The following is a 15,845-nucleotide window of genomic DNA, read 5'->3' as shown; positions in this document are numbered from 1 at the left end:
ATAATTAAATAAAAAGTAAGAGAACCTAGAAATTGTCTCTTGGACTATTTCAGACCCAGTTGATGAAGTACAGGAATATTGACGTACTTCTCTGATTCGTCTTACTCAGAATTGATCACTATTTAATTTGAAGTGTTTTGCAGAATCCTGACTTTGTTCTTCTAAAGCAAGGCTATCTGTTCCCACTAGGGAAATTTAATTGAGATTTAGAATGTAGAGCTTATTGAGATTGAATCTTTAAGAAGGAGAACAGAGCAATTTAGAACTGGGGTTAAGACACAAGCATTCCCCAAAATGCTTCAGCTCTGAGACTGAGTCCTGGCCATTTTGGATTGGGTTAGAAATCTAGAACTATATCTAAACTTGAAAAGGTCATTATGAAACAACTCCATGTTCTGTACAGGGTGGTTAAAAGTGCTAAGCAGTGGGTAAGGGTACCTCAGTGGCAAGAGAGCTTGCGTAGAATGGATTTTTTTTGTTTAAAAAATAGGAAACCGGTTGGTCCTTTTTCAGTGAAAGATGAATAGTCGAGCTTTAAGAATGCTTGGGCCTATGAACTTTAATGTATGTCATATTTATCTAGAGATAAGGGTTGTTTAACATCAAGTGTTAGTTTTTAGATTTTGAAAGCAAGAAACTGGCACTATTCAGTGTAAAAACTGAGTCTAGGACAATTATGGCAAATGTTTAGAAGATGAGTGATTTGAATCATCAAAAATATTGTTAAAATCTTTTTTGGAAGAACTGGGACTTGAACTCAGGGCCTCATACTTTCTAGGTAAGCACTCTACTATTTGAGGTATGTCTCAGGTTTTTCCCCAAGGCAAGCTTCAGACCACAATCCTCCAACCTTTTCCTACCTGTGCCTCCCTTGTAGCTGAGATTACAGGTATGAATCACCACACCCACCCTTGTTTTGTTGAGATGGGATCTTGCTAATTCCCCCCCTCACACACATACCACCACAATCAGCCTCTTAAAATATTGATGCCTTTTTTGAATAGAAGTGTTAGCTGTTTTAAACTAACCTACAGGGAAAGGTTTTGGGTAGCTGGCTCAATGGAGATGTGAAATTAACGAGTTCACTTTCCACTGTGGCGTGAATGTGTTGTCACCTGACTAACTTTCTTCATATAAATATTCCACTTTCATACTTTAACAGCCACACAGCCAAGGAGACTGACCTGAGTTAGGTGTCCTTGTGGAAGGTAAGCGAGCTGTGGGTCTGTTATTTACCCTTGGCACTTACGGCTTTTCTGGAGCTGGTTCTTAAGCCAACTGGGAAGGTGTTTGCTCTTCTCTTGATTACACAAAGAGTTTGGAGATGCTGGAAGGCCTACTGTTTGCCGAGTGTGACAGTGTCCACATCGCGCTGATCTACGTTTTGGGAGCTTGCTCTCTGATGAGCCTGTCTTGCAAATGCAGAGATTCTTGGCCTATAGATGTTGGAAGTTCATCTAGTCTTCAATGGATATGATGTCAAAAGTAAAAGGAGATTTTAATTTTAATCCTGAAACTTTCCCTGCCATTTGTAATAGTAACTTTTAGAAGCTTCAATACCTTTACCAAATCATTTTGATTGCTACAGAAACAATTCATGAAATTGTGTTGCACTGTCAAAAAAAACCCCAAATAAATGCAGTTTCTGCCTTCACATGGAAAATGGCTTGGTGATCATATTCTAGATGCTATGATTAGAGCCACACATTTCACTGAGTTTCATACAGTGACTAGGAAGGCTTCTATTCACATAAACGCCTTGTGGCTGGAATTCTCCCCAGTGGAAATCTAGGCCCCAAAAGACAATCAGGAAATGTTCTAGAAGATGGTTAATGTTCTACAGAACCAAGGTCTTCAGTCCAGGGCTGTGATAAGCTGTGTTTAAGCTCTGTAATGTTCTGAATTTTCAAAGTATTTATTTTGGAAATACACTCATAGAAAAAACTCCCAAGTAAATGTAACATAATATTCGTACTTCTTGGGAAAATTGTTTTAAAAAATTAAATGGCTTAAATAATGATGGTGAATGATATTTCTATTTATATGTACAAGTGATTTTGAAGAACCCCTTGCCAAGCAGCATAAGGCACACAATAAATAAAATAGGGACCTTTACTTCATAAGGTAAAGCTTTTAGTTTCTGACAGCGTCACAAGTGATATTTAGCATTCTAGATATTTTGCTTGTGGGTAGAGTAAGAAAAGAGTAAAATCCAGTGTTTAATGTCTCTTTCTGAATGATGCATCCTTTTTAAAATGTCTTTTTGAATTTAATGTATGTGGCTAAAAGCATTTATGCCAAGTATCTTCGCACTAGTAGGCATAAAGTAGGCAAAGAGTGGTTAATGTTACCATGGTTTGTTTTAGTTTTTGATTCAGCAATCCTGGGTGCTTCTTCTTGCCTTCAGTCCTCATGCCCTAGTTTTGTCATCATGCATTATTGCCACATTTCTGCTCTACTTTGAGTCTCAGTTTAAGTAGCACCTTCCCTCATATTTTTTTCCCATCCTGCTAAAGCAATGCTGTCCCCCAAATTTCATTTCCACACAAGAGAACGCCTGCTTAGGTACCATTTTCTAATCCAGAACCTTGTAAGTAGAAACATTTTGACAGATTCCCAGTCTTTTACCTGTAACTCCTGAAATCCAAGAAGCTATGAAAACAGATAGGGTTTGTAATTCATACTGATGGAAAAACCTGGCCTGAACTGATGTGAGGTTAATTCTAGTGCTTATTTCTACCATTTATGTGAATATGCATGTTTGCCTACTACAGACACATCTGATTACAGAGTTATTGCCTCAGAACCCAGTGAAGATGTTATGTGATTCATGGTATCCACAGAGGATTACCTTTCTAAAATCTGAAAACATTGGAATTTTGAAATGTGTCAGGTGTTGAAGGTTTTAAGATAAGAAGTGAGGAGCTATAATCAAATTTTTGCTAGGGAGCTTGGCCTGTGGTAATAATAAAAGGGTTTTTAGGCGTATAATCCTCCATGAACTATTTTCTGAGACTATTTTCTGATTTTGTGTGGAGGGGTGAGGGGGAAGGTGGGGGAAGAGAGAAGACACTGGGCAATTTTGAAATCAGTGTGTCCAATACCATTTTTCATGATACATTCATGTGTTGCCCTAAGGTCTTCACAAAAAATAGAATTCAGGTGGCAAAAGTGATCACACAGTGACACTGGGTAAATGTCATGTGTGCATGTGTCTACTCATGTACAGCTCTGTGATAGGATTTAGATCTCCAAGGAAGGGTGTCTAACTAGCAGCCTCCAAGGATTGAACTCTGGAATGGGGACATAGTGACGATACCTATGGCAGTGCCCTGTTTAAGAGTGTTATGAAATGCGGTGTTATGTAAATGAATGTTATGTCACGTTGATTATTTCTACACAGATGCTTTAGGTTGTAGGCACTACTGTATGTGCCACCTGAGAGGCAGTAGTGCTACTAAAATTGACCCCAGTCATTCACAGAAACTCCTTAAAGCAAGCTTTGCTTTTATTGTATCCTGATTTGCTCTGCCTTTGCAGTCTTAATGAGAACCTAAAAACCATTAAAAAAAATATAAATAGAACCTTAAATGTGTTGTTGGTCAAGACTGTCTACCCAAATTCTTTCCCATTATTTTTGTGGGTTTTTGATAGATGTTTTATGTCCTTTTTGTGCTTTGCACTTTGCATGAACACATCAAAGCTCTGTTTTGTGATTTCAAATTTGCTTTCTGGGATATCACTACCTTTTGCCTTTTTAAGACTGTGTCAGCTGGCTCTTGCATCTTATATTCTAGTGAAAAAAAAAAGAGGAAGGAAAGTCTAAAAGGTAAAGGTTTAAACTTTGTGGTTGGCTGGAGGTGGGATGTATGGGTTTAGTGAGCTATTGATTTTTTTTTTAATGATGTGTGAAGATTACAGTGTTGAAAATATTCTCTGTTTTTGTCACACAGAGTATATTCAGATCTTTATTGTTAAGAACTTGTCTTAGAGTAAAATTGATGGCACTTTCTCTTGGTGTTAATATAACCCTGCACATTTTTGCTATCATCATTTTAATTTAGAGACTGGCACTTAGGAGTTAAAGGATACTTAACTTGCACTGTAAGGGACATCTGTGCCAAATATATGGAAATTTGTTTTGGTTGTAAATTGTCATAGCCTCTAGTGATTTCATTGTTGTTAGAGAAGTCCCAGGAACCTACAGCTTATTTCATTTTTTGCAGCCTTTATGATAAGTCCTTATAAAATAAACTACTGATTTCTCTGTGTCCTGCTTATTGTTGAAAATCTGAGCTATTTTTCACATTTTCACAATTTTGAAAGACGATTCTTCATTCCACAAGGTTTGGTGCTAAGTCTGTGGAGCCTTTCATAATTATATTCTTTTTGTGGTTTGTTTGAATTCGATCACAGTGGCTGATTTCATGCATCGATAATGAAGGCTTAGGTTGCCTGTTTCTCGGCACAAATCCACCTCAGACTTTGCACGTTGACAGTGCTTCTGGTTTCAGCACGCATGGAGATACAGAATTGAAATTGCTCTGCTTTCTTTACAAATGACTCAGAGTGTGCTTGTCCTTCTCTACAATGTTGCCAGCGTGTAAAGGATTTTCAATGATCAGTGCAATAAGCCAGCAACTGGGAAGGTTTGGAGCGGCACTGATATAACGTGGTGCTGTCACACGGATAATCAGGCTGAAGCCAAGTCCCGGTAGCACTGTGCATTGCCCTGGTCACATTCTGGAAGTTTTGTTTACCCAACTTGGTTGCTCGTGAAGCTGGTGAAAGCCCTGCCAGGATGTGGAGTGGACTTCCTAGCAGAGGTGAGCATTTTTTTATTCTAAAACTTGGATGCTGGGGTCTGGAATGTCAGTAACAGATTCTTTCCATCGTTGCTCTGAATCCTGTGGAGTCATCAGTGGTGTTTATCATGTCGTGCTGACACATCTGAAGGGAAAAAAAACCAAAGAGCAAATAGAAGATTCTGTAATTTTATTGAGAAGTAACTACTTAACTGGATGTGGTGAACATTCTTTTCTTTCTGTACTAGCTGAGTGCCGAGGACATCTTACCAGTAGGTGACTTCCTTTGCATTTTAAACATTCAGAACGAGTCAGTGATATTATGCGTTTTGCTATCATTACTGAAAGCAGGCAATTAGCAGTGTTATTATGTGCTTCAGGTGTATAAAAAAGGCTGTTAAGTAAATTTATTTTGCAGAATCTTTGACATGAAAAACATGTAGAAGGAAACAAGTCATGTTTACGAGATAACTAAGAAAGTAAGAGAAATGGATTACATACTGGAACTGACACCTTGTTAAGCTTGACATTATAAATAATTAAAAGTTATGACCTGTCATGCAGTGGACAACCTACAGTAATTAGTTTCTAGTGATGGTGTGCTGAACGAGAGGAGGAAATTATAACAGCATTTCTTCACAAAGCATGTTTTAATTAGAGGTGATATTTTAAATGTATCAGATTTTATCATTTAGATGGGACTTCCCCTGGTGCTCACCTGGGGAAGTTAAATTACTAGATCATCATGCTCAGAAAGGTCTGAGGTAACATTTTCAGTGTAGGATATTGAAGAACCAACTAGATAAGGGCAGGCTCACAGCCTCCTAGGAGATGGGACCTATTGCTTAGGCTCTGCTACACTCTCATTCTATGTGATGAGAAGCTGTTTCTAAACAAGAAAGGAGCCTCATGGTTAGGAGGTATTCAAATAACATGCTTAGTGTTTAGTGTGTTAGGTCTGCAATTTTTTATTTGATGTGAAGCTAACATGGTATGTGTGTATATATGTGCGTGTGTTTTTCCTGCTAAATTTATTTGAGGCAGCTGTTTTATAGCATTTATAGCTTTAAAGTTTATAGGTAAGTGTGTATTTGCTTGACAGAAGACTCGAGAACTCCGTTTACTGCCAGTACATGTAAAGCTTGACTAAGCAGACACATCAGGAGCAAACCATTTGTGTTCTCCAATCTGTCTCGGCAAGTCCCAGGGCCACTATCTTGCTAGAAGCCACTGTGTGCTTTTGAAAGCATGAAATTAGTTTTATACTGAGCACATGGTTTCTCATTTAGCAGTTCTTTTTATGGTAATGGTCAATTTATGGTTGACTGCCAGGATTTCAGTGTTCTGTCAAAGCTGATTGATTCTGCTAAGGTGTCTCTATGAGATTAAAAAAAAAAAGTGGAAAGGTAGGAAGAACCTAATTAGACCCTCACTAAGGAAATCTTACCTTCGGCCTCATCTACTCTTTGGTAGCATTGTCATTTTTCTGTAGTTCTTCATGTTGTTTCAGATTTAAAGTTACTAATACCTACCACTGTGGACCTTCCCTAACACGTGACATCAAAACAGCTATGTTCTGAAATGTGAAGTATGTTTTTTTCTTTTGGCAATTCATCTGTAAAGAGACCATGAACAAATCATGCAATTCAGCATTGTGCTTATCTGCTTGGCTGGAGGTGCATCCTAGAGTACTGGGGCAGGAGGTGGGAGGCTTTTATCCATTCTATATTTGATATAAAGCACCCATCCTTTGTTGAACATATATGTGGTATGAGTGGGATGAGCTGAGGCATCAAATTAAAACAGTCTGGAGATACATTAAAATTTTGAAAAGTGCTTTTTTATGCAATGGCTTTGTATTGAAATTTTAAGTCCAGTTTTTTGTTTCCACTGAGTCTAATAAATGAAATGCACTTATGAATGTGGTAAGAATGCCTTTTCTTTCTGTCAGAAATTAACCCTTACTAAAAGTTTTTGAAATAGAGGTGATTAAATTTACCAAGACATTTGGGGGAATATTTATTATTGTGCTCTTCTCTGCAAGTGCAATGGATATGTAGGTGGATTACTGTGCACCTTGGGATGGTGCTAATACACTTTTTCTCTCATGTGGGCTTGACAATGATCTGAAAACACCTCTGAAATACTGAATTTCATAGGATTTTTTTCTTGTTAATCCTTGGATGTTTGCCTAGTTTAAGTGCTTGCTTACACGTGATTAAAGATTTGAGATAAAAATGTTATTATTGAATGCACAGGTTCCATTTTAATTAGAAAAAGATTTTTTTATGGATGAAACTTAATTTTAAACAACTTCTTTTTCTTCTGTTCTTTGGAACTGTCTTGTTATAAGCCATCATCAGTTTGTCAGGGTTTGTGGGTTTAGAATTAAAATTCCTGATGATAGAACGTGTTTTAGTAAGTACATTAAAACCTTCAAAGAATTTTTAGAATGTCAGAATTCTCTTAAAATAGTAAAATTTGTCATATTACACAGAACATAGAAAATGCACTCGGAAAGTAAGGAATAATTTGGCATATCTTTCTGAAGTCTTACTACAATTTCTCTTTAACAAGAAGTAAAATGTAGGAAATCATGAGAAAGTGAATCTCATGAATTTCAGTGATTAACCTGTAACTTTTCACTTATGTCAAGGGTTAGTGATCTTGACTTGTTCTGCAGTAGATTTTTTAAATGACTGCTTATGACATATAGCAGATGTAGTAAACCTGTTGAGAATATTATTGCAAAATCAAACTATTCTCCAAGTTCATTAGACTTTCCCAATTGTATACATTCAGTAGTTTGAATGAGTTTGTCATTTGTTTTGAGGTGTGTAGCAAGGTTAATATATTTTATGAGAAAGTAGGTTCTTGCCTCAAAGCTTTATTTCCTATCTTTCAGCCTTTTCATTGGCTTCCTTTTCCTACTTACTATTAGTGAACTAGGAAGACCTAGTTTTATGGTGGCCAGCTTCAGTAAATAAAAATGAATAGGGCTTCAATTAAATTTGAATTTTAGCTAAAATAATTAACATTTTTATTATGATTATAGTGCAAGCAACATTTGGGACATATTTATACTGAAAATTACTTTTTGTTTAGTTGAAATTCAAGTTCAGCTGAAACTCAACCCTACTTACATTTTAAACAAAAAGGTGAGTCTCCAGTTTCCAGCATTGGTTCAGTGAAAGCCAAAATAGAGGCTTCACATCCCTGTATAAGCAGTCCATTTCTACTGTTATATTTTATGCCTCATCACTTCTATCATAAGTTAACACTTAAGAAACATAAAATGGTACAATATAGGATTATGGAGTGGAAAGCACAAGAAAGTGCAGGAAAGCATCTTATAATTACTAAGATAAAACAATAAAAGCAGCACAATAAGTACTAGCTGTCAGTGACACGTCAAGTAAATAATAATAAGTATTATACAATTAATTTATTATTGTTATCACCTGACAACTAGAACATTTTCAGAATTTTATTCCCTCAGCCATTTTTGAAATGCTTGTAAGTTAATTTCATTTGGTTGTATCTAAGATGGATAATGAGAAATTCCTCCCTTAACATCCCCTCCCTTTTCCCTCCATCTATCCTTTATTCAGATATTCTTTGCCTCTTTGACTTTGGGACTCATTTTTGATTGCCATCCCATAGGTTCCTCAGAGAGATAAGAAACTTGCAAACTTGATTTAGAAGAACATCTGCACAAGTCCTTAGTAATAGAACTCACCATAGCAAAGGAAAAGAAAGACATTTATTTGTCTACTGTGTGTCTCATGTGATGCCAGAATATTTATATGTAGGTTTTTACTGAATTCTTGCAATAACTTTTTAACATATTTATGTATAAATTGAACATATGCTAATCTGTTTACCGAAACCTTGTTCCTAGCCCTAAGCTACCCCAATTTTACCCTCCCTAGACCACAGCAGAACATTTGACTTGCCTGTGTATACCACTCATGCTTTCTGCAGAAGAATAAAAAGGCTGTGTTTTGAGGCTCTACGTCCTACCTGAGGTCATGTTGCCAAATTTTCTTTGCTTATTCAACCTCCATATTACCTTTCACTCTCCTCTCACTTCCTAGTGTCCTCCTTTTTTTGGTAAAAATCCCTAATAGGAGTGGCTACACATCGATGTGTAACTTGATTCTCAGAGTCAAAATAAATAAATAAATAAACAGAAGTGAACTTTAAATACTGTAATAGAATTTTGCAGTTGGGTAGTGAATAATATAAAGAGAATGATTGAAATAACTTATTTAACCATTTTGTCTCTAGTCTAAAAGGCCACCTCAGTTCTCTCTCTCATTAGTCATGTGAGATGTCATACCAAGAATCCTATTTTCAGCCCAAATTGGTCAGTTGAATGTGAATGCAGTTAACTTAAGTTTTGAAAATGGTTAACTGTTACCTTCTCAATAAAGTATTGTTTAATAAACCATTTCTTCTGATGATCTGGTTCATTTATCAATTATCTTTTGCTCTAGAGGACAAATTCTTATTTACTTCCATTTTTTCCATTTGCCAGCAAATTTTATCATTGTTCCTTTTTAAAGGAATGACTCTATTAACACAATCTGAGGAGTTTTTTTTTTTTTGATCTCCCATACATTTTTTGTCTTTCCTTATCAATCTGTTTTCCACTTTTGTCTAGTCATGAATGTTACTGTGCTATGCATTGCTTCTTCTAATTGTTTGAAATGGTACTGGTGGCCTTTTTTGATATCTAAACTATGCTCTTTGGGAAAAGATCTGATTTGTCTTTACCTTAACTATATCTTTACTCCAATCCCCATGTCATTTTCAATGTCCTCCTACTAACTTTAGTTGTATTTTGCTGGGAAGCATATTTGTTATGGCAAAATACCAATGTGAATCCATAATCTAAATTTCAATCACTGGATTGCATCCAGTTTTTTTCTTTTGATATTGGAAAGGCACTAAGTTGCTAGTTTGAAGGACTCTATTTCCAAACTTTCTGAAATCAATGTGAGTTAATGCCCTGTATAGCTATCCTTATCTCAACCAGCAAAAACCCTTGTTCCTTCCTATTATTGCTTATACTCTCTCTACAACAAAATTAGAAGTAAGGGCAAAATAGTTTCTGTTGGGTATTGAGGGGGGGGAGAAGGGGGGGAGTGGGTGGTAAGGGAGGGGGTGGGGGCACGGGGGAGAAATGAACCAAGCCTTGTATGCACATATGAATAATAAAAGAAAAATGAAAAAAAAAAAAAGGTGAATCCTATGATTTGAATGTGTCACCTCAAATTCATGTATTGGAAACTTTCCCCAATGCAAGAGAACCAGGAAGTAGAGCCTGATGACAGTGTTTAGGTCATGAGGATTCCACCATGAATGGATTAATTCAATTAGGAAAGGGTTTGAGGCAGTAAGTTTTCTTGCTCTCTTGCCTTCGTGCCTGATGGCTTCCACCATGTTATGATATAACAAAGGGCCCTTGCTGGATGTAGCCGCTTGATCTTGCACTTCTCATCTTCCAGAACTGAAAGGAATGAATCCCTTCTTTATAAATTACTCAGTCTCTGATATTATAGCAACACAAAATGGACAAAGAGAGTGAGATTGCTCAATAGCAAATGGCAATTCAGTAATAAATAGATGTCTTCCTCATATAGTACCTAAATTGTCAGAGGTTAGAAGCCTCTGTCTTCTGATATCCTCTAGGGAGTCTTTAACACCACTGAGGCATTTAGCCAAATGTCTTTTTTGCTGACATTTCACACTTGGTATGTGAATGTCACTTGCAGATCTGTGGAAATGGGAGTTCTATTTTTTTTTTCCGTTTTGTTTTTTTTTCTCTGGCTCACTTTCCATTACTGTTGGTTTTTTAGAATGGCTCTACATCTTTACCTTCTCTTTCTTCTAAGGTGGTATTCCACCTTAGAAGTTAAGGTGGTATTCCACCTTAGAAGTTAAGGTGGTATTCCACCTTAGAAGTTAAGGTGGTATTCCACCTTAGAAGTTAAGGTGGTATTTCTTTACTCAAATTTGTTTTGTTTTGTTTTGCTTTGTTTTTTGCAGGGGGGGTAGTGCGTTTCTGGGAAAGGACAGGAGTAGGCAGATTCAGAAATGAATCCATAGTGACCTCTTTTTTCTGGCATTTTTCTAAACTTTATATATTGTGCAACAGGGATAATATTATGTTCATAATAAATTAGTCAACTCTTATCTAACTGGATTCTATATAATATAAGTACATGGCTACTTTTGCCGAAATTAAGGGGCATAAGCAGTTGATGCTCTTACTGTAGCAGTTAGAAGTCCTACACTGGGTTGTGAAGAATGCTCTAATGAGAATATCTTAGAAATGACCACTAACATGTATCTCTTGCTTCAACCACAACAGGTTTGACCAGCATTAGAATCCTGTCAGCACATTTTATTTCTTTTTTATTAGAATGAATGCAGAAAATGTTATATAAGACTATAGAGATAGTTAATTTATAAGACTGTAGAGATGGTTAACTTTAAATCTAACTATATACTTTATCATGTGTTAATTAATTTATTAATTCATTTAATCATTTTAACAATCCTCTAAGTGAATGCTACAGAAACTGAAGTACAGGGAGGTGAAGTCAACTGTCTAAAGTTACCAAGCTGACTTCTGGAGGTTCCAGAATCCAAGATTTTAACCACTGCCCTAGTCTAGCTCTGAGTAAGAGTTAACAAAGTCTTTTTATTGATATTTTGTTGTGAAAAACACTGACTAATAATGCCCAGATTTTTTCCTTTGAGACGGGGTCTCACAAACTTTTTCCCCATGCTAGTCTCAAATCACAATCTTCTAGATACCAGCCTTCCAAGTAGCTAGGATTACAGGCGTACATCACTGGTACCCAGCCTGAAATCAATGTTTTTAAAACTCTAAGCTCTCAAAGTGCAACCCCAGTAAGAATCACTGTTCTAGAAAAGTGACTAACTTCCAACATGATTAATTTAAACTAACAGTAAATAAAGGAGGGAATGAAAAAAAGATAGGGGAATACAGATGACATATAGACTCATATCTGAGTCAGAAGCATGATATGGTTGCCTTCCTCCCCCTATAGTATTAAATGATATCTTAGATTGTTTTCATGGAAAGAGTATCTAGCAACAAAGGTTGAATCCTGTTCTGAGCATGACTAGAGTATGGGTAAAATGCAGAGGGCCTCCACTGCTTCTATTTGAATGACCAGTATAGACAAGGTTCACTGAGTACTTTTTCACTGTGCACATCCCTCATTGGTTTTATTGAAAGAAAGCATCAATAAAAGATTGTGACTTAGACATGTAATTTAAGAGTTGGATGGTAAAAGTAGTCCAACCTCTCACTCCATGATTATATGAGCATGTTAAATTTAAAAGGTAACAAATAAATGATCATTTGTTCAGTACTTTAGTTCTGCTTCTACCTGAGGGTTACGGGAGCAGTTTCCTATGAATTAAATTCCATCTCCACCACAACTTATCTGCACCATTGTGGTCAAATTACTTCACTTTCTAAGTCTTAGTTTCCTCATCTGTAGAGCAAGGATAATAACAGACTCTGCCACATGGAGTTTTTATAAAGATTCAGGGAGAATGATGTACACAAAGGCCTTAATATGGCAAGTAGAGACAAGTAGAGATAAAATGGAAAGAATGCAATGTAATCAGAAGTTATCATAACAAAAGTTGTAGAGTTGTCAGGTGATGAATTTCTGGCCTGCCATGTGATAATTGGTCAATAAATGCAGCCTATTATTGCTTTCAAATCATTCATTCTTCTATTATAGCTCTCTTTAGGTTCTGCAAGATAAAACGTAAGCCAGTTCAGTGTTATTGAGAGACATGGGCCTTGACCACTGGAGACCAAAGTTGGATGACAGAGCATGCAGGGCTTAGAATAGGTGGAGGCCACATGAAGAGTCAGTGGGTGCAGGAAAGGAAGGGAGTTTCTAAGTAGAGATTTGAGGAAACTATTAATTCTTCATAAATTTCCACCAGTATTCCATTTAATCATTACCATAATCCTGAGAAGTAGAGAAGGCAGAATTTGCTCATTATACTAATAATAATTTAGCATCATCAAAACGGCAACTGACCGGCATGCTTTCTTGCTGAATCTAGACCTAATGTCCCCATAGTCAGCAACTTTCACACATCACACAGGCTTTTGCCCCCTCAGGGTGCAGCTTGAATGTGTGCATTTGAAGGAGGACTTTTCAGTAGAGATCATAAACAATGTGATGAAGTTTGGAAATAAAGGTAAGCTGTGAAAAGGGAATGTGGTTTAAGAGTTTCACTTAGTATGGGGATAAAGTTTTAAAGCTACCCAGTTGGTTAGAAGAAGTACTTAAGGACATTGGAATGATGACTCAAGGCTCAAGAAGTAGCCTTACCAGTCAATGATGTTAACATTAGTAGCACATTTTATTGTATTGACTGTTGAACAGGCTGTCTGTGTAGTATAATTAACTGTCCTTGATATACCTTATGCTAAAGGGCAAGCCTTCTTAGCATGGCATAAAAAATCCAGAAATTAACAGGATCACTGTATATTAAAAATTTAATGGTTCTGTGAAGAGGAAGGCAGGAAACTAAAGTGTGTGCTTTGATTTGTTAATCAAAAGGAGAGCTAGAAAATATCTGTAAAATTTATGGAGAAAGATGTGCTATTTTTTATTTTTTAGATAAAGATGTAAGAGACCCTCCCCCACCAAAAAACAAGTGTCAAACAAGGCAGAGAGTCTTTAAAAAATCATTCTGCATACTCTTATTTCAATAAATATAGGTTATAAGTATTGATAAAATATAGATTCACCTGATCAAAACTTTTAATAATTAGCCACAATTGCCAAAAATCATGATTCTCACTGACCTGGTAATTATATTTATTTTCCTTTAATCACATTTAAATATGTTTATAAAATTTTAAAAAATGAATACATAAGGTCTATTTTGAATAAGTAAGGTTGATATAAGGAACAAGTTCTTTACCCATAATTAACTGCTTCTCAGACAGTACACATATTCTGTTATACTTATCACACTGCATATTATTTATTTTTAAAATATCTGTCTTACATAATAGACTGTAGGTGAGAATAGGGTCTGTGTCCTGATTCCTTTAAGTATGTGACCCTCAATACAATACTTGGAACATAGTAAATTATGTACTTGCAACATTGACCAAAGGACAGGACACTTGCATACAGAATCTGTGAATACTTGTGCAGAGCTCCATAAACTGTTTGATATTGCTGTCTACACAAATACTCGCTTTAGTTAAAATTACAGTAAGATACCACTTTCTTACCAGATGAGTAAGGTCAAACTGGTAACACAGTGAGTCAGTTTGTGTGTAGACTCATACATTTATCATATGGAATCTAGATTGGTTCATGCATTTGTAGAGCAATCTGGCAAAACTATCAAAATTTTAAATGTGCATATCTTTTGGCACTGCAATCTCTCTACCAGATTTACTTACCACATGTTTGTATACATACATGCAGATGCATAAAACAAAAATTTTTCTTGTATGTATGTAGACATATACATTTAGAATGCTAATCTGCAGCAGGTGAAGTTAGAAAGAATAATCAGAGAGAGGGTCCAAATAATGTATACACATTAAGTTAATGTAAAAATGATAAAATAAAAATTTAAAAATAAAATGAAAAAAGAAAAAATACTCAGCAAGAGGTGATGGTAATACTTATGGTTCTTCCATGTGGTGTGATACTATGCAGTAATTTAAAATAATAAGATAACACCTTTAAGAATGTATAAGCTATGAACAAAACAAGCAGTATACAGAACAAAGTATATATTATTTGTGTAAGATACATTCTTATGTGTATGAGCATACATAGAAAAGGAGAGAAGAGGAAGAGAGGAGAAAGAAAAGGAATGAATGGATTTATGGCGTATAGGGACTGGGGACTGTGCTCAAAGTTGAATTATTTTCAACTATATAACCTTTGTACTGTTTAAAGTAGAATTATATTCAACTATTACACCATGTTGTACTATTTAATTTTTAACATGTATATGGTTTTGAGAATAACAAAAGTATTCATATAAAAAAGAATAGGAAAGATGCAGGAAGTGGAAGGAACTAGGAAGGAATATGTAATCAAAACATAATAAACTGGTAGTGTTGCCAGATGATGACTTTAGGGTTTCTAGCCACAGTCAATGGGATGGAAAAGAAACAGAGCAGAAGTCATCCCACCTCAGAATTAAATCATGACCAGCCCATGTCCTTTGTCTCTCATTGTCTACTTCCTAAAGGTCTGGGTGAAAATCTGGTGTTTGGTCAAGTCCTGCGCAGGTATTGCCCTGGCTTTCCACAACTATTCTCATTGTCTTGTCTGGTTGTGCTTGTTTACCTTCTAGTGCGTGTTGGAAATCCACTCCTTAGGTATTCATTATGGTGCATAGTCACTTGAGTGTCCCTTCCATCAAACCCTCCCACTTGTCTTACTCTTGAGTGCTCATGTAAAACACCCCTTAGGTGACCTCAGCTTCAAGATGGAAATGAAGACTTCTGAAATAACTCAGTCATACTACAATATACAAAAAAGAGGAAGAAAGACAAAGAACACATTAAAATAATAGCTAGGCATTCCTTAAGTTTGAAAAACATGATAGTGTTTAGTGCTACATTGAGCTTACTATTGTGCAGTGTACTTGTTTTTTAGTCTTCAGTTCTTGAGTGGAGAAACACAACACTGTTTCACAGCATTAGATGATTTCACACATAACAAAAACCTCAAAATCTGACAACCCCAAAGGAGAGATCTACCCATTTCACATTGTTTCATAACACTGAATTTCATAATATGGGGTGATCTTCCCTTTGGGGTTGTATACAGTCATGATGAGATGGTGAACATTTTATATAAATTCTCTTGCATCTAATAGTTTATTACTTTAACTCATTCTTTTTGTTTATAAGCTCAAAAGTCCATCCAAACAAAAATGGGAGTGATTTTATCTTACATTCAGTTTCAACTTGCAAAACTACAGCATGAA

At 36.0% G+C, this 15,845-nt stretch overlaps 1 protein-coding gene across 6 annotated transcripts in view; it reads left to right on the top strand.

Moving 5' to 3' along the window:
• Positions 1-15,845, top strand: part of Znf385b (zinc finger protein 385B) — a 383,429-nt gene that overhangs the window by 93,279 nt on the left and 274,305 nt on the right. The window contains exon 5 of one of the 6 annotated variants that reach the window (XM_074071212.1): positions 4,705-4,826. The exons of 3 other annotated variants lie outside the window; for them this stretch is intronic. In XM_074071212.1, coding sequence (XP_073927313.1) covers positions 4,705-4,826 — 122 coding nt within the window. Of the gene's footprint in view, positions 1-4,416; positions 4,827-4,849; positions 5,078-15,845 lie in introns of those variants that run through there. 2 more of the 6 variants (XM_074071201.1, XM_074071199.1) reach the window with 2 other exon arrangements.

The sequence above is a fragment of the Castor canadensis genome, chromosome 4 (assembly GCF_047511655.1).
Source record: "Castor canadensis chromosome 4, mCasCan1.hap1v2, whole genome shotgun sequence".
NCBI lineage: Eukaryota > Metazoa > Chordata > Mammalia > Rodentia > Castoridae > Castor > Castor canadensis.
Note: the sequence above shows the minus strand (reverse complement) of the source record. Positions and strands in the feature narration are given on the sequence as shown.